This window comes from Psammomys obesus, unplaced genomic scaffold (genome assembly GCF_907164565.1).
Source record: "Psammomys obesus unplaced genomic scaffold, mPsaObe1.curated_primary_1811, whole genome shotgun sequence".
In the NCBI taxonomy this organism is placed as follows: Eukaryota; Metazoa; Chordata; class Mammalia; order Rodentia; family Muridae; genus Psammomys; species Psammomys obesus.
The window spans coordinates 5,642,081-5,668,271 of record NW_026585742.1 but is presented as its reverse complement, the minus strand read 5'-3'; the positions used below and the strand labels follow the sequence as shown (position 1 = coordinate 5,668,271).

General features: G+C 39.3%; 1 protein-coding gene across 1 annotated transcript in view; it reads left to right on the top strand.

Moving 5' to 3' along the window:
- The window catches only part of LOC129670520 (cadherin-related family member 3-like), a 68,439-nt gene extending 52,181 nt beyond the window's left edge, over nt 1–16,258 (top strand). The window contains exons 10-17 of the mRNA XM_055599029.1: nt 1,181–1,279; nt 6,057–6,289; nt 7,914–8,085; nt 9,458–9,699; nt 10,724–10,923; nt 12,961–12,980; nt 14,611–14,678; nt 16,187–16,258. Of these exons, the coding sequence (XP_055455004.1) occupies nt 1,181–1,279; nt 6,057–6,289; nt 7,914–8,085; nt 9,458–9,699; nt 10,724–10,923; nt 12,961–12,980; nt 14,611–14,678; nt 16,187–16,258 (1,106 nt within the window). The remainder of the gene's footprint in view (nt 1–1,180; nt 1,280–6,056; nt 6,290–7,913; nt 8,086–9,457; nt 9,700–10,723; nt 10,924–12,960; nt 12,981–14,610; nt 14,679–16,186) is intronic.
- The last annotated feature ends 9,933 nt before the right edge of the window (nt 16,259–26,191 follow it).

Below are 26,191 nucleotides of genomic sequence, written 5' to 3'. Positions count from 1 at the left end.
CTCTAATAGGCTGCATTAGCTTGTTAGCCCAAAATACAAAGCCTTTTCTTTTACAGGCAATGTGCAAAATTGTAACAAATCCTTAATTTTTTCACTGCACTTAATTACATGACTATATGTATGGGGGGCATGCCATAGTGTACACTTGGAGGTTAGAAGACAATTTGCTGGCATAGGTTCTCACATCCCTTCCACCATGTGAGTTTTGAGCACTGAACTCAAATCACCAGGCTTGGGATACTAAGCAATCTGGCTGGCTGGTAATAACTCTTTTTATCTTAACCTTTTATGATTTGAAAATTTTTCTTGACCGCAATCTCACCTGATTTCATATTCATACTGTGATGTAGTAGATGGACCCTGACTTCACTGGGTGATGTGGAAACTGAACCTCCTAGAAGTGAAAGCTAGTTTAAGGCCACAGAATTTATGTTGACTCTAAGCATTAAACATGGAATTTCTCAGACTTTTCATTTCTCTTTCTGTGTTTTAAAAGCATAGTGTAAGACATCTTAGACTGATTGGAGAGTTACTCCAACCAACCAGTGGAAGAATCATTCTACAGAAATTTGTGAGGGAGACTGTCTTGTAGAAAATGTAATTACGCACAATACATATTATACCACACACATATCCATATTACATAAAATATAAAACCTACTATCTTTTTTGTTTTGTTTTTGCTAACCTGTTTTGGCTAGCCATGGAACTCATTTGGGTTTTGTCTAGTGTTTCCTGTTGCTGTCACATATAACTGACAAGAAGGAACACAAGGGAAGATTGGCTCACAGCTTGAAGGGATATAGACTCCTATGGAACTGTAAGTGTGGCAGTAAGAGTGAATACAGACAGCTACACTGCATTTTCAGTCAGGTAGCAGAGACGAAACAAAAAGAGGAGCCTCTCTTCTTCCAAGGAAAATCTTCTTGAAGATTCCACAGCCTTCCGAAGGGTGCCATCAGCTGAGAACCAAGTTCTTAAACACAGGGGCCAGTGAAAGACACTTCACATTCAAACCACCCCTGATCTCCTGAGAACACAGAGTGTGGGAATACCAATCATTTGGAGGTAGAGAGACTCCTGCTGTAGTTTGAGTCCTTGCTAATCCTGCAACTGGGGACATGTTTCAGTTGTTTGTAGAGTAAAACAAAAAGTACTAATTTACTGCTCAATTTCACAGTGACTGTGACAATCCTTGTGGTGATTGCTCCTGACAATGATTTCAGCCCCAAATTTCAAGCCTCACACTATACATTTTCAGTTCCCGAAACATCAGGAGGTAAGGATGTTCTCGTATCTTTACCATTAAAGCATCCCCAAGGAAATGCCTTGTGTTAGCAGGTCTCCGCTGAGCGAGCAATGGAAAAGGAGCATGGGCATTTAGAGAACATGAGCAGATGCAGGAGGATGTGGGACCTTCATGAAAATTTATTTTTACTGGCGATGTTCTCAGAATATCATCCTGATGATTTCCCAAAGCCTACTTTGAGATTTGATGACAGTTTTAGGGTTTGTTTTTGTGGTGGACAAATGCATGTTTTTGACTTTACTTAATTTCTCACCCCTTTCGCCTCCAAACTATGGCTAAGTGTCAAGAAGTAGGGACAGTGTGGTTATTATCCATACAACCCAAATCTCATGAAAAACTGTGGTCAAGGTCTTAGGGTCCAAAGTCAAGATCATGGCTAAGGTTCTATCCCAGTTCTAAATTAGATAGGAGTTAGGATATCATGGATAGCTTTATTCTGTTTGGAAAATACAAAAAAGGTAATAGTTGTAATTCTGTCATCTAAGATGGGAATACATCCCTTTCCCAGAATCTCTGGATGCGAATCCTCCAGGCTTAACCCAAATACTTCAAGTGATAGAACTGACTGTGCCCTGAAATCAAGACAACCTGCTTTGTAAGCATGTCATATGGAGGCAGGAAGAGCCTAAATGTAGGGCTCAAAGGAAGCTGGCTTCAAACCTGTCTCTGCTAGCATAAGTCAGTTATTCCAGCAACTTACTTCTTTAAAACCTTTGAGGGTTTTGTTTGGTTGTAAATTCATAACAATTTTTATAGTATAAAAAATGTTTGGAGTAGTAAATATTGTTCAGTTCTTAATTAACAAAATTATTTAGCCCCTAAAATGTAAATATCCAAAATAAACTCTCCATGCTGTTTTGTATAGCGATATTAGTACCTTACTTAATGGAAGATGTGTTTCTTGCTATATTTAGGTGTAAGGTGTTCATTTGTCTTAAAGTACTTCAGCTAGTTAGCCAGGCCTTTTTTCTTTTGAAACTCTACTCCTTCATTTTTTATTTTTGTACTTGTGTAGAAAATCACTAATTTCTGTAAAATGTTGGCTATTGGACCAGGGCATAGCAAAGTTCTGAAATATACAAAAATCTTTGGCTTGGGAAGAGTTTTCTTGAGATTTGGAACAATCATTCACCACTCAAGTGTTTGAAGGCATGTAAGTAATGCTTAGAGGCTTAGAGGCTCCAGGAAAGGGCTGCTTTTGCTGGCACACCAACCAGCAGGGGTCTTTTGCAGGCATTCTGCATACAGCACCATTGAAGCTCTGTAGTTGCCGGAGAGACTAAATAATAGCTTCAATCTCCTGGCTTTGATGTTCTTGAGCAGTTGGCATTCCTTTCTTCAGCATATTCCAGTAATGATCTACAGAAAACTCCATATCTCCTCCTCCTATTATTCATTTATTCATTTATTTATCTAGCTATCTATCTATCTATTTATCTATCTATCTATCTATCTATCTATCTATCTATCTATCTATCTATTTACTTATTTATTTGTGTGTGTTGTTAGGAATTCAAACCCAGGGCTTACAGAGCTCTGGAGAAATGAACTAGAGCCGAAGTCCTGCACTTTTGAGTTCTTGTCTGGAAAATAAAGATAATAACTATAGCATAGAGCTGAGATGAAGCTTGTGTGTATGACTGACATTCCATATGTGTTGACCACAGTACATATGTTAGTTGCCACATATTAATATTCTTTTAAAATATTTATGTTATCTTGAAATAAGTGTCTGTGTGGGAATAGGTACATGAGATCACAGAAGCCAGAGGTGCTAGGTCTCCTCGAGCTAGTGTTGCAGGCAATTGTGACCCGTCAACCATGGGTTCTGGGAATGGAATTTGGACCCTTTGCAAGAGCAGTATGTGCTCTTAACTGCTGAGCCATCTTTCCAGCCCAGTAGCTTGGTGTTTGAATTCCAAAGCCATGTTCCCACTGCCAATGACAGTTATACTGCTGATGTCTCTTGAGTGCTGCCAGTCTTCAGTGTGCTGGAACTTCTTTCTTTTCTTTTGAAACAACCACAAAAATACTGCTTGGTCTTCTGTATTAGAGCTTACAAACTGAATGGAATTACAGCATTTGGATTTTTGCTTGTTTTGTTTCACAGTCTTGAATTATTTTTTCTTTTCTTTTTAGAATATAATCACATAATTTCTCCCTGCCCTTTCCTCTCTCCATCTATGTCTTCTTGCTCTTTTTAAAATTCATGGCCTTTTTTTAAATATTAATTGCTGTTATTTGCAATCTATCTAGCTATCGATTGATGTCTATCTAACATCTATTTAGATTCATCTATGTATAAATAGATGAATATGTACAGATATTTACAGTAGAGACCTCCGCAACTCAAGCTACCCTTAGGAGGAAACTGAAACTGTAAACTACTCTGAACACGACTCCCCTCAGAATATTAAATGTAATGCCTATAGTCTTTCAGGATACTTAATACTACATTAAATATCTGGCCATAGTGGGACTTGCCTGTAGTTCCAGCAGTTGAGAGGCAAAGGCAGGTAGATCTTTAAGTTTGAGGCTAGCCTGGTTTCCAGAGTGAGTTCCAGGCCTGCTCAAAACAAAACAAAAAAGCCCAAAAAACTACATTAATACAAAAGGTGTTTTCCCCCATACTGAATTCATTAGTACAGAGGATTCAAATGTGTCTAGTAGATTACACAAAAATTGTAATTATGGAGTTCTATAATATTTACAGTAAAATTGATGATATATGATAAACTGACAAAAATATCTATGAAGGAAAGTAGATGTACTCAAAAGAGCTTCTTTATCAGTAGTGACTTGAAAGAAACTTGGAAATTGAGTCAGCTGAGTTGCAGGTCTCAAGGGAAAATGCATTCCATTTCCAGTATTTTTGATGAGGTTTGGCAGTGTTCATAGTTCCATAATTACTCTACTTAAAATTCAGCTAAAGACGCTCAAGATAACATTTAGAGTTTATTGAAAGGTTAATTTTACACCTTCATAAGAATATGCTTCCCATTGTACTTAACCAGGTGTTGAATGTGGAAATAATCCCATCATTTTCCAGCTCTGTAAAACAGAGATCAGTTTTACTGGTTATCTCTTCTCCAAGGCCATGTATCCATTGCAACACCTTTATGTAAAAATGATGCTCTTGCCCAAGCTGTAGATTCTTTCTCTTCTGGAACTGCCGTAATAAGAAGCCTTCTAAAAAAAAAAAAAAAAAAAAAAAAAAAAGAAACCTTCTTTTCCGTGAATATGCTTCTTCTGTTGTTGCTATCATAAGCTGTGCTCACTTAATAATTCATTACAAGAGATGAATCTCGATTAAGGAACATGCCAGATAAGGAAATATTCTTTGAGGTTGAACGTGATGAGGATGGCACATAATATGCTTTCTTCTTCATCGCTGCTCAGTGGAAACCCCCATACACATGTTGGCACATGTTGGTGAGCTGTACATAATCATGTGTCAGAACTTACGACTTAAGAATAAGATGATTGAAAAGTAACTTACCATAACTGTAATCTGTTGCCATAGTATTGCTATATAAATGAATCCCATACAAATTGGAGTAACATAGCAATAAACATTGTCCAGCTCAGGTAGCTGAGAACTGGAATATATTTCTGGTATTGCTCAAGCTTGTGAGAGTCAGCTGGTTTTCAGTGCCCTGTCCTGATTTGCTTGGGATGACAATGCTTTGGCCCTCCCTCATCCTTTCATCCTCAGGCTGAACCAACTACGTCTTCAGAGTGAAGAAAGAGGTATATTCATAACTAGAATGACTTTTATAGGATAACAGTCAGGTGTGTGTGTGTGTGTGTGTGTTAGTATATGGCAAAAGAAAGTCAATTTAATCTAACAAATGCTTGTCATACCTTTGCCTATACCAGGTTCACCAATATTCCATTGATCAAAGCAAGTTACAAGCCAGAGTGCTAGGGTTCCCTGCATGGCTAATAGTGTGAACACAAGAAAGAATTTGGACATATGAACTAAACCAATGTACTGTAATTATCATTATTCTGAAGGATTAGTTGTGAATATTATTAATTGGAATTATTGTGAAAAGATTTGAAAATCTGACTTTAGAATTAGCAGACACAGACTTGAGCCTGACTCTATCATGACCAGCTTTGTGGACTAGGACAAAAGAACATTATAGGGTCTCAATTCCTTCTCTATAAAATGGAGATAGCAGTACTACCACCATAAGGCTGTTGGGAAGATTCAGTGAGAGAAGCATAAGAAATAATTCTTCGTTAGCATTCACTATATGCCAGGCTTTACTGTTACTCCATGTACTTCATGTATTTTAGTTCACCTAGTCTCCACAACTCTGTATGGTAGGTGATGTTATTGAACTTAGTTTGCAAAGAAAGAAAAAAAAATCAAGGGGCCTACAGAACTGTCCATTCTGCATTAGTAAGTGAGAAGCTGAGATTGTAAACTTGGTCTTCTGGTTTCAGAGTCTGGCTTCTGAACATTATCTGCCAGTAATGTTAGCATAATGCTAAGATGAAGCTAATTATGAGTATCACAAAGTTAGTGATACTTTGAGTTCATTTGAGTGAAACCAGTGGTCTCAAGTGGCTGTGATTCTCTGTAAATCTGTCTGCTATCATGTGGAGTTTAAGTCTTAACCCAAAAGGGGTTATTACTTGGAAAAATTCAGGTTACCATTTGAAAAATTATAGGCGTGGTAAGCCTTTATAGGAATATATGTACATGAGAAAAATAAACTCGGTAAAACATTGGCAGCCTTCTACAAAGTTGGACAAGTGACTGCCATTGATGAGGACCATCCAGCAAACTGTCTGACCTACAAGATAATCAAGGGCGATATCCAGGCTGTGCGAAGGTTCTGGATTCATCCTATCTCTGGAATGATTGAACTCACCACTCAGCCGGACTATGAGACAGTGAGGCAATATAACCTCACAGTGGAAGCTGTGAATTGCGACAGAGCGCATCCACGCACTGCAGTGGCCACAGTGAGTAGAGACACAGGTTTCATGTCTACATGACTGGGCAATGTATTAAGTTCTAAATAGCACATTGGAGTGATCAGGTCATAAAGTGGCAGGGAATGGAGAAGCCTGTGGATTTCTTCTGCTTCTCAAGTGTTCCATAACTTTTGTATGAACTTAGCTTTGGAAGTTTGAACAGGTAAGGAGGAATTGGCTAACTTCTCTTTCTGCTGTCTATGTGTTCTCAAAAGGATAACATGAGTCTTTTTGGACAAGATGTGATGGAGTCAATACTTTAACATGTGAAGTAGGCGGCACTACACTCACATTCACCATGCAAATGAGGAAAATGTACCTCGGCCTAATATAAGATTCACAGACCTAGCACTAAATCCAGGCTGCCTTCTACTTCAAGGCAATGTTTGCAATGCCGCATGCATTCTTTCAGTATTGTAGTAAAGGCATGTGTATGTCTGTAAGTTATTTTAGCAAAGCTAGAGGACTGACTGTTGAAAGACATCAAGAATATATGATGTTCCATTTATTATGGAGCACATGCCTCTAATGAAACTAAGGTTTGTTGTCGCACACAGCTTTCTGAGTGAGGACTCTTTCAGTTGAAAGGCCTCCAGATGATTCTGTGTATTTGTGTGGTTGTTAGGTTGTTTTGCATTGTTTTTTGAGCTTATCATTGTGAGGAAAGCATAAGACCTATTTGCATCAATGATTAGAATGACTTTCACAAAGCTGAGGTTACAACCATGAGTTTGAGGACAGTGTACTCTACAGAGTGAGTTCCAAAACAACCACAGGTATTTAGGGAAACCCTGTCTTAAAAACAAACAGACAAACAAACAAACAAAATGTAGTTAAAAACCTCATGTATTAAACACAACATTTAGCTGCATTCAATCTACAGAGAAGTAACATTAAAAATGCAGAATCCCCTCCAAGAACCTAACTATGTTATTAAAGCATTAAAAGATAATTCTTGCAGATGTACACACACCAGTGATTCTTCTGCTGATGTTATTGGAAAATTATTAGTCATCAGAGAGGTGGGCAGACAACCTTTCTAGGCTTACTGGCATTTGATCAGTGACATTTTCAAACTCTTCATATTTTGATCTTTTCCCATGTAAATCACAGCTTCCTGGTTTATAGTATTTTAATTAGGAAAAGGTTGATAAGCACCCTAATTACAGTCAGACAGACATTGTGCTCGAGGAACCGGTATGGAAGAGGTCCTTCATTAAGTCAGAGGCAGCTCCTTCTGGGCATGTTTGCCACTGAACTGGGGCAGTTCAAAGAGTCCAGAGAACTTCATCTTTAGAGGTGGCATTCTCCAGTATAGCTTTTGTTATAATTTGCACGACTGTACTTTCCATAGAGCTTCATCTAATGATCCCCTAATTCTCTCTAAAGGGGACATAGAATGTCACAGCTGACCCAAGAATAATAAACCGCCAACCAATGACTGACATCCAGAATCCACATCTTCAAGAACATGTCTGCAAATTCAGAACACTTTAGAATTTTAACTTAATAATTCTGGACGATCTGCCCATCCAGATGCTCATTTCTGCTTCTGTGTATAAATAGTATCATGGTGTGGATGTGATGTTTCTTTTCTCTTCATCACTGACAGGTCACTGTTGACATTGAAGATGAGAATGATGAAGCACCTGTCTGCATACCTTATCTATATACAGCAACTATCTCTGACAATGTTGTTGCTGGGGCAAATGTCAATGGTCTCAAACTGAACTGTCATGACAGAGATTCACAAGATTTTGAAATGCGCTTTGAAATGGCTTCTGGTAGATACTTTAATTATTTCTTTTATTCACAAACATATGTCAAGTTGACAGTAGCTATGCAATGTCAGGAATGGTATTTAACCCTAGAAGTGACTGTTTTTAAAGGTTGCACTATTTCATAGCTATAATTTTTTGTTTCCTCACAACACCCTTTCGTGTCCACACATATGACTCTATTACTCCTGTGTCTTCAAAGATACTCAGAACTTGAGGAAATGCTACAGATTTTAGTACAAGGAACTAGCTCTTTTATCCATGGAGCTAGCTGAAAACAGATGCCACCTTTCCAACTGATTATGCTGTAACAAGTTCACAGGCTAGATGGTTTTGACTGTATTATAATTGGATCCATGCAGATTCACATAAATATCATAGTCTCCAACTTGTCTTCTATAGGAGATCTTCCATTATTTGAGACCAACCATATATTAAACACTATTCTTAGAAGTTGTTCTATAGAGCCATCTAAAATAGATGTGGAATGCATTCATGGCACTCATTACTCATTTAACTTTGGGTACCCAACACATAAAGTCATTAACCAAGAGAAAGTCTACACAGGAAAACATTATCTTTGCAGTTGTCTTGACTATGACAGTAAGACCTTTCCACTGCTGCTGCTCATTTGGAAAGGTGAGAATGTAGACATGAGCAAACACATTGTTAATAAATTATGAAGACTAGTTTGATATTTACACTCATTGCTAGAAGGTAAGCTCCATGAAGAGAGAAGATACGTTCATCTCGTTTATGGTAGGGTTTACCAAGCCCTGGAGAAGACTTAACTTCTTTTTTTTTTTTTTTTTGACATTTAAAAAACAGGACATATTTTACTGTATATGAATTTCATACAATAGCCAAAGTAACGAAGACTTAACTTCTAAAGGACATAAATTTGTACTGTGGACTGGCTGGCTCATTAGATATTAATTTAGACTAAGCGTGACCATAAAGGAAGAGGAAAAAAAAAACATGCAGAATAATCAGATTGTAACATGAAATTTGCTGGCCACATGAGCGGATTAAACCTTTAAAAACTTTTTTTTTTTTTGAGACAGGGTCTTTTGTAGCCCAGGTTGGCCTTGAGCTCTCTATGTAGCCAAGGATGACCTTGAACTCTTGATCCTCTTGCCTTTTCCTACCAAATGCTGGGATTATAGGTTTACCCTAACATGCCTAGTGTAAAACACTTTCCTGCATATCTGAATTGACTATTTTATTTCAACCTTATTATAAACTATTTTTAGATATGGAAATTATAGCTAATGTTAATTTTAATCTATGTACATATTCTGTATTTTAATTTTAAGGTAGCTTGAGATCATTTATGTATTATAAAATCATTCTAACTTTCCCATTATTTGTTTTAAAGGAAACGAAAACCTTCATTTCCAATTAGACCCAAGTCGGGGTTCAAATACTCCAAAGTTAATTGTGAAGAATCCTTTCAACTTTGCATCTGGAGCTGAACTGCGGCAGCGCTACCATCTTGTGGTGCATGTAATTGATGACAACCTGAAATACGGCAAAGCCATCAAGCCCAGGACAGGAACTGCCATCATAGACATCTATGTGATAAGAACCAGCACACCACCTCCTCCAACCAGCCCTGAGGTAAAGACTTACGGAATTTGATTTGGCTCTCTGTGTTGTAAACATTTTACTGCAAAGTCAGATGTCAGCCTGGAATGCTACCTGAATGACCAGGCCATCGTTCTCCCTCATGGGCCTTTTGACTTTCACGCTAACCCAAACAACCAGTGGGCTCCCTTGGGCACTGTGCATCTGTGAATATATTGTGTGCACAGGAATAACTGAAAATTGCATGCACTTATAGAGGACCCCTGAGCTGCCTGAAGAGGACCCCTAAACTGCAGGCTGAATGATCTGAAGGTCTTGCTCAATAGAAGGGAGCACTATTCAGTGACTTATACCCACTAAAACCCTCTGCAAGTAGATACTTTGAAAGACTATGCTGTCATAACAGTGGGCACCTTTGCTATGCTAGACATCACACTGCAGGTCTTACAGCCATCATTTATCTACTCTTCAGTCCAACTTTACAACACCTACCAGACCTTTCAGTGTCTTATCATTTATAAAGCAGATATGGGAAGATGCTGCTGAATTATATAATGGCTTAGTAGTCACCCAAGAATGAAAGTTTCTGTTTCATAGGATTTAGGGTGTGTTTTGTTTTATTGTTTTGTGGCCTCTAAAATACAGTATTAAAAAAGTCTTTTTCCTTGAGTATTTGATTTTTGAAAATGCACTCTTACCTCAAGCTACACAGAAAGAAGTAGATAACAGGGACATGCAGGCCTAAACGTATCTTAGACATCAGCTAGCTCAATCTCTTAACTTTATAGGTCAAAGGGCTGAGGTGAAAAGGAGAAACATGATTTGCTTTGGATCACAGAGTGGCCATTTCAAGCAACTCTGTTCTCTACATTGTTAATTTGGTAGCTCTTTTTTGTTATCATGTTCTCATTGTTACCCGGATACTTACACATATGTAGGAGTTTGTGTCCCACTGTCTGCATTGAGATGGTGGCTCTGTACTGATGCTACACTGTGCAAACAGATGTGCTTTGAAAACAGGAACTAATGCTCTCTTTGCTTTGAAATAATTTTCCAGCAAAGAAAAGGTCTGACCATTGTGTATACAGCTATCAACACATACAAAAGCAGTGACTGGTATGTTCCTTTCATCTTCACGCTGATGGCTGTTTTCTTCATTGGACTGATTTCCTGGATGTGTTTTCTCCTTTGGAAATACAGAAACATTAAGAGCTGCTCTCAGAAAATGACCAAGGAAGTTTCCAAGTCAAAACCCAAGTATGTGATTTTTTTTTTTTATTCCTAAGCTTTTGCCATAAAGAATTAAAATGAATTCAAGTTTGGTTCTCTTAACTCTTAGTGATTCTGCCTAAGTGTGTTTTAGAGAGACCAAATACTAGGGATACAGAACTCAGTGTTTTTTTTGTTTGTTTGTTTGTTTGTTTATTTGTTTTTACCAGCATTCTAAACCCACTTTATCCTGAAATACTTGGGAGGCTCTCTTTAGTAAGTGGCAATGTTCCTGGGAGACACATTCTTGTGGCAAATTTCCTCGTCCTTGGGTTCTTACAATCTTTTCCATATTCTTTCTTTTGCAATTATCTCTGTGCATTAGATACAGGAGCTTCATTGTGGATGTATCAGTTGGCAATGGGGTTCACAACCCTGCATTTAGATTGGTTGTAGTTTTTTGTAATAGTCTTTCTTTGTTGCAAAGAGATGTTTTCTTGTTGAGGGGTGAGGACTACACTTATTTGTGGGTGTAAGGATAAATATTTAGATGTAGTTAGGGATTATTCCGGCTTACTGAAATGTGGGTTTATGAGATGAATGAGGACAGGCTAATATAGATGAGGGCTGGCTCATGGGAAGGTCATGAGGTCTCAGTCTTATGCAAAGACCTACAAACAACTAAGGAAGGCCAAGAGGAGGACAAATAGTCTTCCCTTGGAAGAGCACATCAGTTGGTTATCTAGTGCCAAAAGGTAAGATTGGAAAACATATGTGTACATATAAGTATTATTATAGGTTGGATATAATATAAATACACTCACATGTATATAGCACAGTTAATAAAAAAATAGCCTAGGAATTTGAGGGAAGTATATTTCGGTGGTTTTAGAGGGAGGAAAAGAAAAGAAGAAATTATGTAATTATATAATTTCCAATAAAATAAAATAAACAGCAATAGAGGTTAGCTTGACGGTATGTAGGAGGTAAAGGTAAATTTGAGGCTAGCCTTAGCTACATGAGACCTTGTCAAACATAGACACACACGCTCACAAACATACACAAACCCAAACAAACAAAGAAATACATGTCTGTTGACTTGGCTTAGATGTTAAGAGCTCTTGCTGCTCCCGCAGAGGACTGGAGTTTGGTAGTTTAGTTCTTAGCACCAACTTTGGGTGGCTGACACCAGTTCCAAAGAATCTGACTTGTAGGCTCCATGGGAACCTATCCATAAATTAAAAACAAAATAATACATCTTACAAAATCAAACAACAACAACCTAAAAGAAATCCTGCCCAAACAGAAGAGCAGCACTATATTACTACGCAATACTATAGAATGTACTGTCTGTGAAAAATCTTTTAAAACAACTGAATTTGTGGGCAAATGAACACCTCACATTGTTTTAAGGCAAAGTAGTTTCAAGGACAGATTTTTGACAATCAGTAGGAATTAATTTAGGGAATGGTAGATAATAAGTGTTGATTCTCTTTCCACACAATTGATTGGTTTTAAAGTTTTTGGGGGGGCCAAAGAAATGGATAGAAAACAGAGCTGCTTCTGTTGTCATTTATCAATATAGTTCTTCAGGGTAGAGAATACCGTAGGTTCAAAAGCAGAGGTGGAGCCTGGCCTAGGAGCACAGGCCTATAATCCCAGGTAATTGGGAGGCAGAGGCGGGAAGATTGCAGGTTCAAATCCAGCATGAGTTAGACCATTTGTCAAAATAAAAAGTAAACTGAAGGAAAAGGATATAAGTCACTGATTGAGTGTTTAACTGACATGAACTAAGACTGGATTCATGCTCAGTAATACGCACGCACGCACGCACGGATGCACACAGGCTCAGCACTGTGCTTCCACGCGGGGTATCACACACCTTAGATTTAGAGTTACTTTTTCATAAACTACACAGGATTTTTTTCAAATGGTGCAGTAAAGCTGGAAACTGCTGATGAAAACTACATAATTCCTTCAAAAATCTGGTTGTGGTAAGTCACATGTTAAGTCTTGAATGAAATTACTTTGAACATATATTGCCATAATTTAACTGATTTTTTGTCAAATTTTCCTTTTCTACAGAAGAATGAAGTATGTTGTAGGTAAGATACTAATTATGCATGGATTATATAATTTTAAAATTATATATATTTGTTTATTTTAATACAATGTTTTATTGGGGTTTTTCTTTTTTGAGAATTTCTTGAAATGTGCTTTAATCATAGTCATTCCCATAACTACTTGTAAATTTTCCTGGATTCCTTCCCACCTGTTCACTATTTCACAACTTCATGTCCTCTGACAATGGCTGATCTACCAGAAACCACATTTACAAAAAAGGAAAAAAAAAAACCCAAACCCAGCTGATACTCCCTTTGCCAGAAGCCATCAACTGTCAATGGCTTTTCAGTTAAGAGGTGGGGCTTGCCAGCCCCTTTCACATGCCATGCCCAGTTATTGAGGGGCTTGCTCTTGGACTGATCTTGCCCAGACAGGCACTGTGTGAGCTCACACAGTGGTCCTGTCATGTCCAGGAGACACTACTTGCTTGAGTACTCCCTGACCCTTAGCCTTCATCATCTTTGTCTGCTCTTCCATGATGGTCCCTGAGCCTGGGGATGAATGTGTGGTATAAATGTTCCATTTGTGGCGTAGCATTCCATTGACACTTACTCTCTGCACTTGGACTAGTTGTGTATCTTTTTGTGTTACTCACTGTCCATTACACAAATAAACTTCTTTGATAAGGTTCAAAATCTGTACCAATTTACTGGTGTAGAGAAGTAAATTTAGAGGGATGTTTGACTCATTTGGTAGAATAATAGTAGCAGATTCACTCCTGGGGACGCTGATTCCCCAACCCAATAGGGGTGCAAGTATTCTTTCTCTTTGGTTGAGTTGGCCTAGAATTCAATCAGAAAGGAATTGTTTATCTCACAACACTTGTGTGGCTATTGCACTCTTGCTAAGCTGCTGGTTACTGTAGCTCGCAGGATTACAGCTGGGTAACACTGGTGACAACTTCACATCCCTAGCAGCTTACATAGCACCTTCAGGTACTGTGACAGCTAAAGAGTAGGGAGGAAGCTTCCTGGTCAGTATCAGCTTGATTTCTCCAGATGTCTTTAGCAATGAGTATCACCATCAAGTTTTGGCAGGCAACCAAGGGCCATGGCAATGAGCCTATATTTGGGGGGAGGAGAGATCTCCAGGATACTTCAACTAACAACTTGAAGAGAAATATCCAATATTTGGTGCTGGAATTTTTGTTTGGCAATCAGTGTAACCCCAACCAAATTCTTTTATATGAACACACACACACACACACACACACACACACACACACACACATCATACGCAGGCACACCTTACAAAATAGTAAGTTTTTGCAAACCTTAGTGTTATTTAAAAAAAATATACGGACTGTATCACAAATTTGTGTGTTATCCTTGCAGAGGGGTCATGCTGATCACCTCAGCTTTAGTGTGTGTATTGCTGAAGTGAGCACAGCTTTCCTTTCATTTTAATTTTGGTGGAGGTCACAAGACAACTGCAGGGAGTTGGGTGCTGTCTTTCTGCCACGTAGGCACCAACCTCCGGCTGTCATGCTTGTCAGCAGGCACCTCAGCCCTGAGCTATCTTGCAAGCCCACATTATGTTTTGAAAATGCCACCCACTACATCCTTTCCATTCATTCACCCATTTCATGTGTTTTTTTTTTTTTTTAAACAGGAAATAAAAATCAAAAAGGAAAAAATGTTATCACAGAAAGAAGAAACGAAAAGCTAGAGGTATTAACAGTAAGTGCATTTTTGTCCATTTTGCTGTATATTGAAAAATTTTTCCTTGTAACATATGGTAAAATCTATTCAAACATCACAGGAAGGAAATAAAATAATTTCAGTTTATCATTTTTGGTGAATTAGTGTGTGTTACAAAGCTGGGATTTCAGATTAAATTTTAAAAGCTTGGTGAAGGCAAAATTTACCTAATATATATATGCATGTAGCAAAAACGACTCTAGGCAAATGCAAATCTAGCATAATTTAATACTGCTTAGAATTTAAAACTATATTTGAATATTATACATATGGCAGGCCTGGGCAAGTTCCTTAACCTTGGAGTCTTTAGCAGAGAAGGCACGCTAATTCACATTGAGCAAAGCATAATTGCTGAATAACCCACAAAATACACCAGGGAGGGCTGGATCTCAGATCCACATTGCGGCATGGAACTCGAAAGGGCACCTTTCAGTTTTGTCCCCTTGTTTCCCATGCACTCCTGACACTCATACCACAGTGATGGCTGGCCATGGCCTTCTTTCACAGGCTGGCTCCCTCTCAACCTTCCAATCCCCGCCTTCTCGGTAAGGAGGCTGATGCCACCCAGTCTTCTGCATTACTTTTCTGGTGTTTCCATAACAGAAAACTACATACTGGGTGGCTTAACAACAGAGATTTATTAGTCAAAGTCCTAGAAGCAAGAAGTTCACGGTTCTGTGGAGGCTGTTTGGCTCTGAGGATAGTCTTTGTCCCCATTTGATCTTATAATACTCGTCACTTTGGGTTAATATCCACATAACCTTAGTTTACTTTTCTATCTCTTTAAAGTATTTCCAAATGTAGTGGCATTATGAGGTCAGGAAGCTAGCACACAGCATGCTCTATAACGCTTCTCATACAAGGTTGCTCCTAAGAGAGGCATCTGAGTTAAAAGCGCTCATGGCAGGCAGAGCGCTGTGGGGAATGTACTTGAGAGGAGGTAAGACTGACAGGAAGCTTTAGTACCTAGACTGCTGATCTTTAAAGATAAAAGAGCTTATAAGAAGTCATGTCCTAGTCTTACTTCTTTCCTGACCAAAAAAATCAACTTCCTGGACAAAGAGTTCATTTTGTCTGACAACCCCGGGGTTGTAGTCCGTCTCTGCAGTGGCTGAAGCTTGAAGCAGCTAGTCACCTCACAGCCACAGTCAGCAGCAATAGGTGCATGGAGGCTTAGGCGTCTGCTGGTTTTCCCCACTCCTAACAGGCCTGAGAACCTCAAACCAGGGAATGGTGCCTCTCACTCTCAGGCTGGGTCTTCCCTCATAATGAACACAAATAAGACACTCTGCCCAGAAATGCCATAGCCCCACCTGATCTAGATAATCCCCTTTTGAGGCTCTTTCAAGGTGAGTCTAGGTTATTGCAAGTTGACAAAAATTAGAACCAATGATCACAGTCATTAGCTTAAAGTATTCAACATATGAAGAAGCAGTTGTATCAAGTTCACTTTATTGCTAATGTGAACATTCTTCTTTCTTTTTAAGGAAACCACTGTGTATGAGACTGTGTTTGATGGAGAAGCTGTTGATCCAGGTATGATGCTTCTGTATTTTTGAATTAAGTCCACTTTGTGCATTTAGATACTCAAAAATACTAATAGATTGGTTATTCACTACGCTTTGCAAAATAATTGTGCTAGAGAAAGTTACATTAAAGCTGAGCAGGATTCAAGAGTAACTAAAATTGATCAGTTGAAAAAATCAGTTGAATAATCAATAGCATTTAGTGCTTAGGAGACATCACCCTTCCTCAGTTCCATCAAATTATTGCCACCTGGTTATAAGGCCAGGAATTTGAAATTTCATTAGTCCAAAAGAGCTAGACATCTACATTGTTATATATGAAATATATGTCTTTTATATATGGGTAATGAGTTTAATTAAACTTCACTAAAGGGTAAATAAAATACATTTTAATTTCTGATTATATAGTTCTGGGTTTCAAACAGCCCCATCTTAATAGGATTTATTATAACTTCCACACTTCCAGTGTGGTAGCTATGTAACCAACCTTTGCTTGGCAGTTTTCATCTTCATGAGGCTCAGTGGCCTCCCTTCAATACTGTTCTCCTGGCAGCTGGTCTAATGTAGTAGGTCCCAAGTGGTCATCCTCACAGCTTGACATCATGGGAAGACATTTGCAGGTTGGATGTAGTTGGGTCCTCTGGCCTCTTCATGCAGCTTCTCTGTTCAGATTAGCTGGTACCGTTCATGGTGGTATGGATCTCTAGAGGTAGTTCCAAGGAACTTGTAGCCCTCTGAGGTGCAGGCATCAATTCTGCTGGTCTGATGGCTGAGCCACCAGTGTCTACCCAGATTCTAAGCAAGCAGCATGTGAAACCTCTTCAGGGTCAAGCTCAAAGAATCTCTAGCTATCTTTATCAGCCTAATCTTGAAAACATTTTTACAGGCCTGATGGGTCATAGATTTGCAACACTTGTTTTTGACATTTATAAAATGTGAATCCTGGAGTTGCAAAGCAGACCATACCTTCACTTTAGAAAATACTTCAGAAGCTCTTTTTTTTTTTTTTTTCTTTCATGCACTTCATTCTTAAAGGAGGAAAGAGGACTTGGGAATGGTTAGAGGCTTAAGAGAGGTCAAAGATCTGGAATTAGAAAGCTGAGGCTTGAAAACTGGTATAATTGCCATGTGATTTTAGAAGAAGCTTTTTGCCATTCAGAATCTCCCTTTTCACAGCTGAAGGGTGGGTATGACGAGGCTTTGCTTGTCTCTCACATTTCTGGCACTTATACACTACAGTGTCTGTGTAGTTTACACACGACTATAATAAGTGTAAGAATCACTAAGTCAAATGTCACACAACATGAGGCATTCCTGACAATGGCCTCACTGGTGCTAAGGAATCTTGTGATATTGCTCTGTGATTTAGCTCCTGCCAGCTCTGGGTGTCTTGGCATGAAGTTAGTGATGTTTTAGTGCTGGCTTCCAGGTTTCCCCTAAAGAAAGTCACCCTTTAAAATATTTTACTAAACTGAAAACATATCACTCGTCTTAACCTGTTGTAGGTTAAATAGGCTCTTGGGAATTTCAATTTTCAGTAAGTCATTAAAAGTGTATGAGAATAAACACAGAGTGCTTACTTATGCTGAACATTGCTTGCTGTTCTTATTCTTTGCAACAATGAAGGTTGACTTTTATTTCCAGATTCCTATGATGGAATCATTATTCCTGTTTAACTGGCATTGAGTCAGAGGCACTGAGAATGGTTTGCAGTTATGAGGCTTTCTTTACTTTCTTTTTTTAAAAAAATTATATATTTATTTTTGATTATTACAATTTATTCACTTTGTATCCCAGCTGTAGCCCCCTCCCTTGTACCCTCCCAATTCGACCCTTCCTCCCTCATCTCCTCCCATACTCTTCCCTCAGTCCACTGATAGGGGCGGTCCTTCTCCCCTTCCATCTGACCCTAGCCTACCAGGTCTCATCAGGACTAGCTGCATTGTCTTCTTCTGTGGCCTGGTAAGGCTGTTCCCCACGAGGGGGAGGTGGTCAAAGAGCTAGCCACTGAGTTCATGTCAGAGACAGTCCCTGTTCCCCTTACTAGGGAACCCACTTGGAGACTGATTTGCCATGGGCTACATCTATGCAGGGGTTCTAGGTTATCTCCATGCACAGTCCTTGGTTGGAGTATCAGTGTTTGCAAAGACCCCTAGGCTCAGATTTTTTTTATTCTGTTGCTCTCCTTGTGGAGCTCCTGTCCCCTCCAGGTCTTTCTATCTCCTTCTTCTTTCATAAGATTCCCTGCACGCTGCCCAGAGTTTGGCTATGAGTCTCAGCATCTGCTTTGATACTCTGCTGGGTAGAGTTTTCAGAGTAAGTGACTACAGAGCTCTAAAACTAACAGCCAAAGGTCTGAAGTAATCTGTGTCCTGATCTGTTTATTTGATTCCACAAACAAATGGGAGTTTATGCCTCATATTCTAGGTCCTATTGAACATGACAATATGAAACAACACAAACAGGTTAATATCAATGTCTATAAACTGTGCTACATTGAGTCAGCCCTCAAAATCCATTCACTGAAGGATTATACTTCTTCTAATATGGATACTAACACCATTCTTTTCTGAAAACTCCTTTCTACACACACACACATACACACACACACACACACACACACACACACACACACACACACACACACATCTATACCACCAAAACAAGCTATACTCTTATCCAACAGTTCACACTAGAACTTGAAAATGATAGCTAAGCTGTGCATCTAACAGTTGGGTTCAAAACAAGCCAAATGGCTGTGACTACATGCACAAAAACAAAAACAACAACAACAACAAAAAAACAGGCAAACAGGGAGAGCCTGTTAGTAACAGTGGGTGCTGGGGTTAGGACAGTCAGTGGTCTTAGGGATATGGCTTCCAAGAAGCTACTGAGGCTTCAGCAGAGGATGTTGTAGTCACACACAGCAGCAGAGTAGACTCAGCAGGATCTTTTTTTTAAGAGCACATAAAGCTTGGAAGAAAATGTGTTGGGAGAAGGAGAGGGTAGAAGCTGGACAGAAGAAAAAAGAGGTGAATTTGATTAAAGTGCATTACGATTACATGCATGAAATGTTTGAACTTTTCTTAGTTAAAATAAATAATAATAATCTGGGAGAAAAGGTTCATGTGTATTTCCAGTGCTGGGAGTAGTGGGATGGAGAGACAGGCAGATTCCTGGAGCTCACTGGCTATTCGTCCTAGCCAAATCAGGGAGGCCTAGGTTCAGTGTGTAGTTTGAAAAGGTTTGGCCCCCATAGACTCATGTGTTTGAATGCTTAGCCATAGGGAGTGGCACTATGAGGAGGCATGGCTTTGTTGGAGGAAGTGCTTCACTGCATAGGCGGGCTTTCAGTTCTGTTCATGAAAACCTCTTCCTGGCTGCCTGTGGAAGCTAGTTGCTTCATGGCTGCCTTTGGGTTAATATGTTGAGTTCTTGGCTCCTCCAGCACCATGTCTGCCTGGATACTGCCATGCTTTCCACCATGGCAATAATGGACTAAACCTCTGTAAACCAGATTAATTAAATGTTGTAAGCCAATTAGTTAAATGTTGTCCTTTATAAAAGTTGTCTTGGTCATAGTGTCTCTTCATAGCAATGGAAACCTTAAGACATCAAGCAATGCAAAATAGCAACAGCAATAGTAACAGCAGGAAAGAGAAGACAAGGGCCTGGAGTCCCACCCTCGAGTCCCACCAGCCGCTCTCTTACTCTCAGAGCAGGAAATCTGGCAAAAGGCATTCCATGCTCAACAGTCACCATGCTGCTCCTGTACCCAGAGGCCTCTCTGCCTCCTCATCTACCCTGCCTCACTACATAAGATTAAGTCTCCACCGAACCACCAACCAGAGAACATGCATAGGGCACACCTAGACCCCCTACACATATGTACCAGATATAATTCATCCATTCATTCATTAAAAGACACAGTCTCTGTCCTGAAGAGTCAAATCAACTCTTTTCCTCTCTGCCTTTGAAAGGAAAGAAAAAGTGAATATTAGTAACATAATATAGAATAAACATACTAAAATCTGTTCAACTAAAGAACCTAAGCAAGAAGGTGAACCCTAGGGAAGTTGCTCAATCCTCAGAAAGCAAATGGAATAGACATCGGAAGAGGGAGAAAACAGGGAACAAGACAGGATCCTACCTGGCAACTCAGTTAACATCTGTTGCCTCGGTTTCCTCATTTCTAATATGTAAGCCTCTCTCCACTATATTGAGTATGTTTGGCATGAAAATACTGCACAGGCTTCTCTCAATACTTCTGCTATCCAACGAGCACTTTGGGAATTATTTTTTACTATATTTGTTATTTTTTTAATCTAGCCACATGATAAATAGTCATGGCTTGATATCCTATGTTTCAAGTCTTATCTTCCCAGTTCTTCCTCCAATATTTTATTATTAGTTCTATGAAGGTTGATAGGCAAATCATCAGATAAATTAAGGTATTTTTTTGGTAAACTCTAAAAAATAATTACAGGCTCACAAAATTGTGAAAAACCAGCACAAAATTACCTCATTCTATCTATTACCAATGTTCTCCTAAAGCAGTGGTTCTCAGTCTTCCTAATGCTGTGACCCTTTAATACAGTTCTTCGTGTTGTGGTGACTGCCACTCATAAAATTATTTCATAACTAATTTTTCTACTATTATGGATCACATTATAAAAATATCTGATATGCAATTCCCGAAGGGGTTGTGACCCACAGGTTGAGAACCACTGTCCTAAAGGAACTGTCTTGTCCAAAGTAAGAAACTGACATTGGCATAATGCAACCAAATAGACCAGAGGCTTCAGACTCCATCAGTTTGCTAAAATACATCTCTTTATGGAGAGCTAATTATCTATGGAGATGAATGTAACTGCTGAAAGCGTCGGTACGTGGTGCTGTTCTTTCCACCAAAGGACTCACTAGAAGGCATGTTTTTAAACACACACTAAACGACAAGCTGCCTCCTTTTGCTGCCTTTTCTCTTGGTAAAGAGAGGAAGATGTGAGAAGCAACTCTCTAGACCACACAGCAAATGTCCAGTAAACAGTGGAAGTTTGTCATAATCCACTTTCTCCATGTTGTGAACCTTCTTTTCCACAGTCTCGGGGAACGTGTACTCATACAACAGCCGAACAGGTGCAAGGAAGTGGAAGACACTCGGGCACCAAGAAGAGGCTTTTGGGAGCATTTGCTGTCTCTCAGAGGCCCGTCCCTCTGAGGAGTCGGGAGGCTTGAAAATTCCCACGCAACAACAGTTCCTCTGAGTGATGGCACTCTTCTGGGAGTTTCTTGGCATGGCTACTTAAATTTAAGCTCTAGACCTGAGCTCAGATGCTGTATGGATGTTTATTGCTTTTTACAATCAGCTAGTTCAGACAAAGGGCAACCAGAGGTGTCAATTCTGAGTCTCTGGCTATGTTTTGCTGAAAACTAGAAACTAAATCTGTGTACATCCTGTGTCATACCTGGCTTGGTGGGGTACAGCTTCTTAGCTCACACTGCTGTAAGCCAGCCTATGCTTGGCACAGAGTAGGCCTCCACACCTACTCGGTAAATAAAATAATTTGAGTATATAAACCTACATCCCTCGCTGTTGATTGAGGTGGCTCTTATCCCACTGTGACTTACAGAACAGAAATGGAAATCGTCTTCAGGAAAGGTAATTTGTTTTGTTTTATTTCATTTCTTGTAGTCATAAAATATGTAGGATTTTACAGAAGTACAATTGATCTTGCTTTTAATTTTCTTTTTATAGGTCTATGGAGGATGGCCACCTGAAGACTTTATTTATTAATGACTTGCTAAGAAAATGTCAGTGTCAAGCTTTTTGAAAACTGTGTACTTAGATGTTTAAAATTCATAGATCTCTCTGTTACCCTCTGATATGGAGACCAGCAGACATGAGAGTTGGAGGCATCAAGCACCGTCGAGAGGCCGGGTCGATACTCGCTCTGCAGTGAAGTGGGCTTGGGATGTTTGCACTCTTAATTAATCACAGTAACAGTAGTACATACACATCGGCAAGCCATACACTAATACTTTGATCTGAAGATATCAGGGATTTGATAAATGCCTTAGTATGCATCTCTGTCTGCACAAGTTCAAGGTTTGGGAGACATGAACTCCCAAGAGCAAATACCTGAAATTGAGCAGGATTATTTATTACTTAAGGGATTGATCCTCAAGAGGAACTATAGAATGGAACATATCGATGAATTTGAAGAGCGACAAATCCTTTAGTTTCCATGAAGTCCGTATTTCTTCTTCCAGAAAATGTATGCAGTAATCACAGCTCTATTTATTAATTTATTTACTTGTTATCTATTTGTTTGTTTTGGTGTGTCTTCCTGTTCATTATGTAGGCATAGATATCCATCGTGTGTGTGCATGTGGGGAGGCCAGCAGTTCATGTCAGGTATCCTCTCCAGTACCTTCAAGTAAAAAAAAAAAAAAAATATTGAGACCATTATTTAGCCATAGCTGACCTGAAATTCACTCTGTATAGGCCATGCTGGTCTTGAACTCACAGAGATCAGCCTGCTTCTGCCTCCTGAGTGCAGAGATTACAGTGTGCATAAAGCTGTCTGGTTTTTCATCTTCTTTTTGAGACAGGGTCTCTCACTGACTTGGCTGGGCTGCAGCCCCCAGGCGCCCTCCCACCTCAGTCTCCTCAGCACTGGGACTCCCAGCATGCACTGCTGTCCCCAGTGTTTTTCCTGGCTCCTGGAGGTTTGCATATTCCTGTGGCACCCTGACTTAACTGCTTTACTTCTGTCTCAGAGGCTTCCTGGTGCAGTGCTTCCTGACCTGTTAACTGGAGACACCAGAGACCGGGGGCCAGAGGGTGGAGGGTGGCAGTTCCTAGTGCTGGGCTATAAAAGTTGGAACCAGTTGGTAATTAGCTTAACAATGTCTGTGAAAGGAGCAGCTTGATGGCAGGGTAATTCTCTTCTGGGGAAGAGACCACAGATTGTCTGGGAAAGTGCTCTTCAGTCTCCAGCAAGGCTCTCTTAGGATCAATTATGGTTTGATGAATAGAGATTCCTGAGTTTCCATCTGCTACCCTGGCTTTTAGGGGAAAGCACAGACATTATAAACTTTCTTTTCAAAGTCTACATTGGATCAATTTGTGTTGGATCTGCCTGTGCCAAAGCAAAACAAAACAAAATGTTAAGCTAGTGTTTGTTAGCCACACAAACAGGCTCCTTTCAACTTGTTTGGTTGTTTGGGATCCACAGACCTGCCAGCAGAAAAGGCCTGGGATAAAAAGAGCGGGTGTTTGGAGAGAAGTGCAGAAAGTGCAAAGCCCTCAGGGCCAGGCTTTGCAGTGTGCTCTTTGTGTCTCTGTCAACTTGCCTCCAAACCGCACTCATTTCTGATGTCACTGTGTGTCCAATTTAATAACTGAGATTTCATCAGTTTCCTGCGGTGCCATTGACACTGCCACAAACCGAGCAGCTTAACACAACAGAAGCATATGATCTGGAAGCTAAGATGCTTGTGGTTAACAGGGCAGGTGTTCACTGGAGTCTCTGGGAGGAAGTCCCCCTGTCTCTTCCACTGACAGCTGCACCCCTGGACTTCAGGTGTGTCTCTGTAATGCCTGTCAGCTACACAGTACTTTCCCTTTTATGTGTCTGTTAAGTTTTCTTCTGCTGCACATTGATTTGTATTGTTCTGGGTTCAGTTCTTATTTCGCCTATTCTGCTCAACACTGATTCAGTACCTGTCCTTGGGAGTGGGCTTGGATGAGAGACTGCTTGCAGTGAGAGCATGTTCACAGACTCTACGAGTTAGAACATGAGCATAGCACTTGGGATGGTCACTATTCAATCCACTGTGGTGATTTTAAAATACTTTAATATGTGTGATTATTAGATCTGTTGTCTCATGCTGTTAGGGTACAGACTTGCTGAAAAAAACACCCTGGACTCAAATAGCATGCAAACAACACAGAGCGTTTTATTCTGCAGAAATCCAGTGTACTGGGGTCCCCACCTACGCAAAGCAAAATGGCAAAGAACCCCGAATTGAGCTTACTAAAATATGTGCACCTAAAGAAGATAAACAAGAAAGAGGACCCAGAATAAGATGATCAATCCTCACTTAGAAAGACAAATGGGATGGACAGGGGAAGTAGGAGAAAACAAGTAACAGGACAGAAGCCTACCACAGAGAGCCTCTGAAAGACTCTACCTAGCAGTGTATCAGAGCAGATGCTGAGACTCATAACCAAACCTTCGGCAGAGTACAGGAAATTGTTAGCCCAACAAGAGCCTAAATATAAGAAGGTATGAAGAGAACTCAGGAAACTAATCATCCATCGATGCAAAATCACAAGAGGTTCATCTTGACCATTGCACAATGGGGTTACCCCTGCTGGTCAGCTAGGAGTGGTACCAGGAGGCAAAGACCTTAGGTTTTTAAAAGACAAGGCGCAGGGAATTCTAGGGGTTGCCTTCTTGGCAATTCATGATTGGATGAGGTATTTAACTTTTAAAATAATTGGTTGGTTCTGGGCACCCTTAGGTCTGGTCAGCCCTGTCGTAAATATCTGATCTTCAAGTCAGTTTGGAATTTTCTGCCATATGAGATATAGCCACAGTTAAAGGTGGGAGAATGACTAATTCATCCCGTGTCTGTTCTAATTTCTTTAAGAAGACACTTAGTGCTAATGAGTATTCCCTTGAGCACTGGTTTTTTTCTGTGTCCCATAAGTTTGGGTATGTTTTGCATTCATTTTGATTAAATTCTATGAAATCTTTAATTTCTTTATTTCTACCTTAACCCAGTAATAATTCAGTAAAGAGTCATTCAATTTCCATGAGTTTGAAGACTTTCTGCTGCTGTTGACATCCAACTTTAATTTGTGGTGATTTGATTGGATACAGGAAGTTATTTCAATTTTGTTCTATCTGTTGAGAATTGATTTGTAGCCAAGTACATGGTCAATATTGGAGAAGGTTCCATGATGTGCTGAGAAGAAGGTATATTTTTTTTTTGTGTTTGGTGAAATGTTCTATAAATATCTGTTAGGTCCATTTGAGAGTCATAACATCTGTTAGTTTTATTATTTCTGTTTAGTTTCTGTCTATTGGTATAAGTCTTCCAGTATTTCTATGTGAGGTTCAATATGTTATTTAAGCTTTAGTATTGTTTTTTTTTTTTTATGAATATATGTGCCCTTGCATTTGGGGCATATATGTTCATAATTGAGATGTCATATTGGTAGATTTTTCCTTTGATGAGTATGAAGTGTCCTTCCCCATCTTTTTTGATTACTTTTGGAAGTTTATTTTGATAGATATTAGAATGGCTACACAGCTTCTTGGGTCCATTTGCTTGAAAAATGTTTTTTTTTCCCCCCTGCCATTTACTCTGAGGGAATGTCCATCTTTGGTGTTGAGATGTGTTTCTTATATGCAGCAGAGGATAAACAATAGTTGTTAATACCTGTTATTTTGTTATTGTTGGTGGTGGTAATGTGTGTGTGTGTGTGTGTGTGTGTGTGTGTGTGTGCAGTGTACTTTCCTTCTTTTGGTTTTGCTGTCATGAGATTGTTTATTTTCTGTGTTTTCTTGCATGTAGTTAGCCTCCTTGGGATTGAGTTTTCTTTCTACTACCTTCTGTATGGCTGGATTTGTGGATAGATATTATTTAAATTTCACTTTGTCATAGAATATCTTGTTTATTTCATTTATGGTGATTGAAAGTTTTGCTGGGTATAGTAGTCTGTAGTCTGCAAGATTATCTGTCCAGGCCCTTCTGGCTTTTAGAAATCCATTGAGAAATTGGGTATAATTCTAATAGGTCTGCCTTTATATGTTCCTTGGTCTTTTTTTTTTTTTTCAAATTGTAATATTTTTATTTATTTTTTTTTATTTTTTTCTTTGTTTTTTTTTTTTTTTTTCAAATTGTAATATATATATATATATATATATATATATATATATATATATATATATA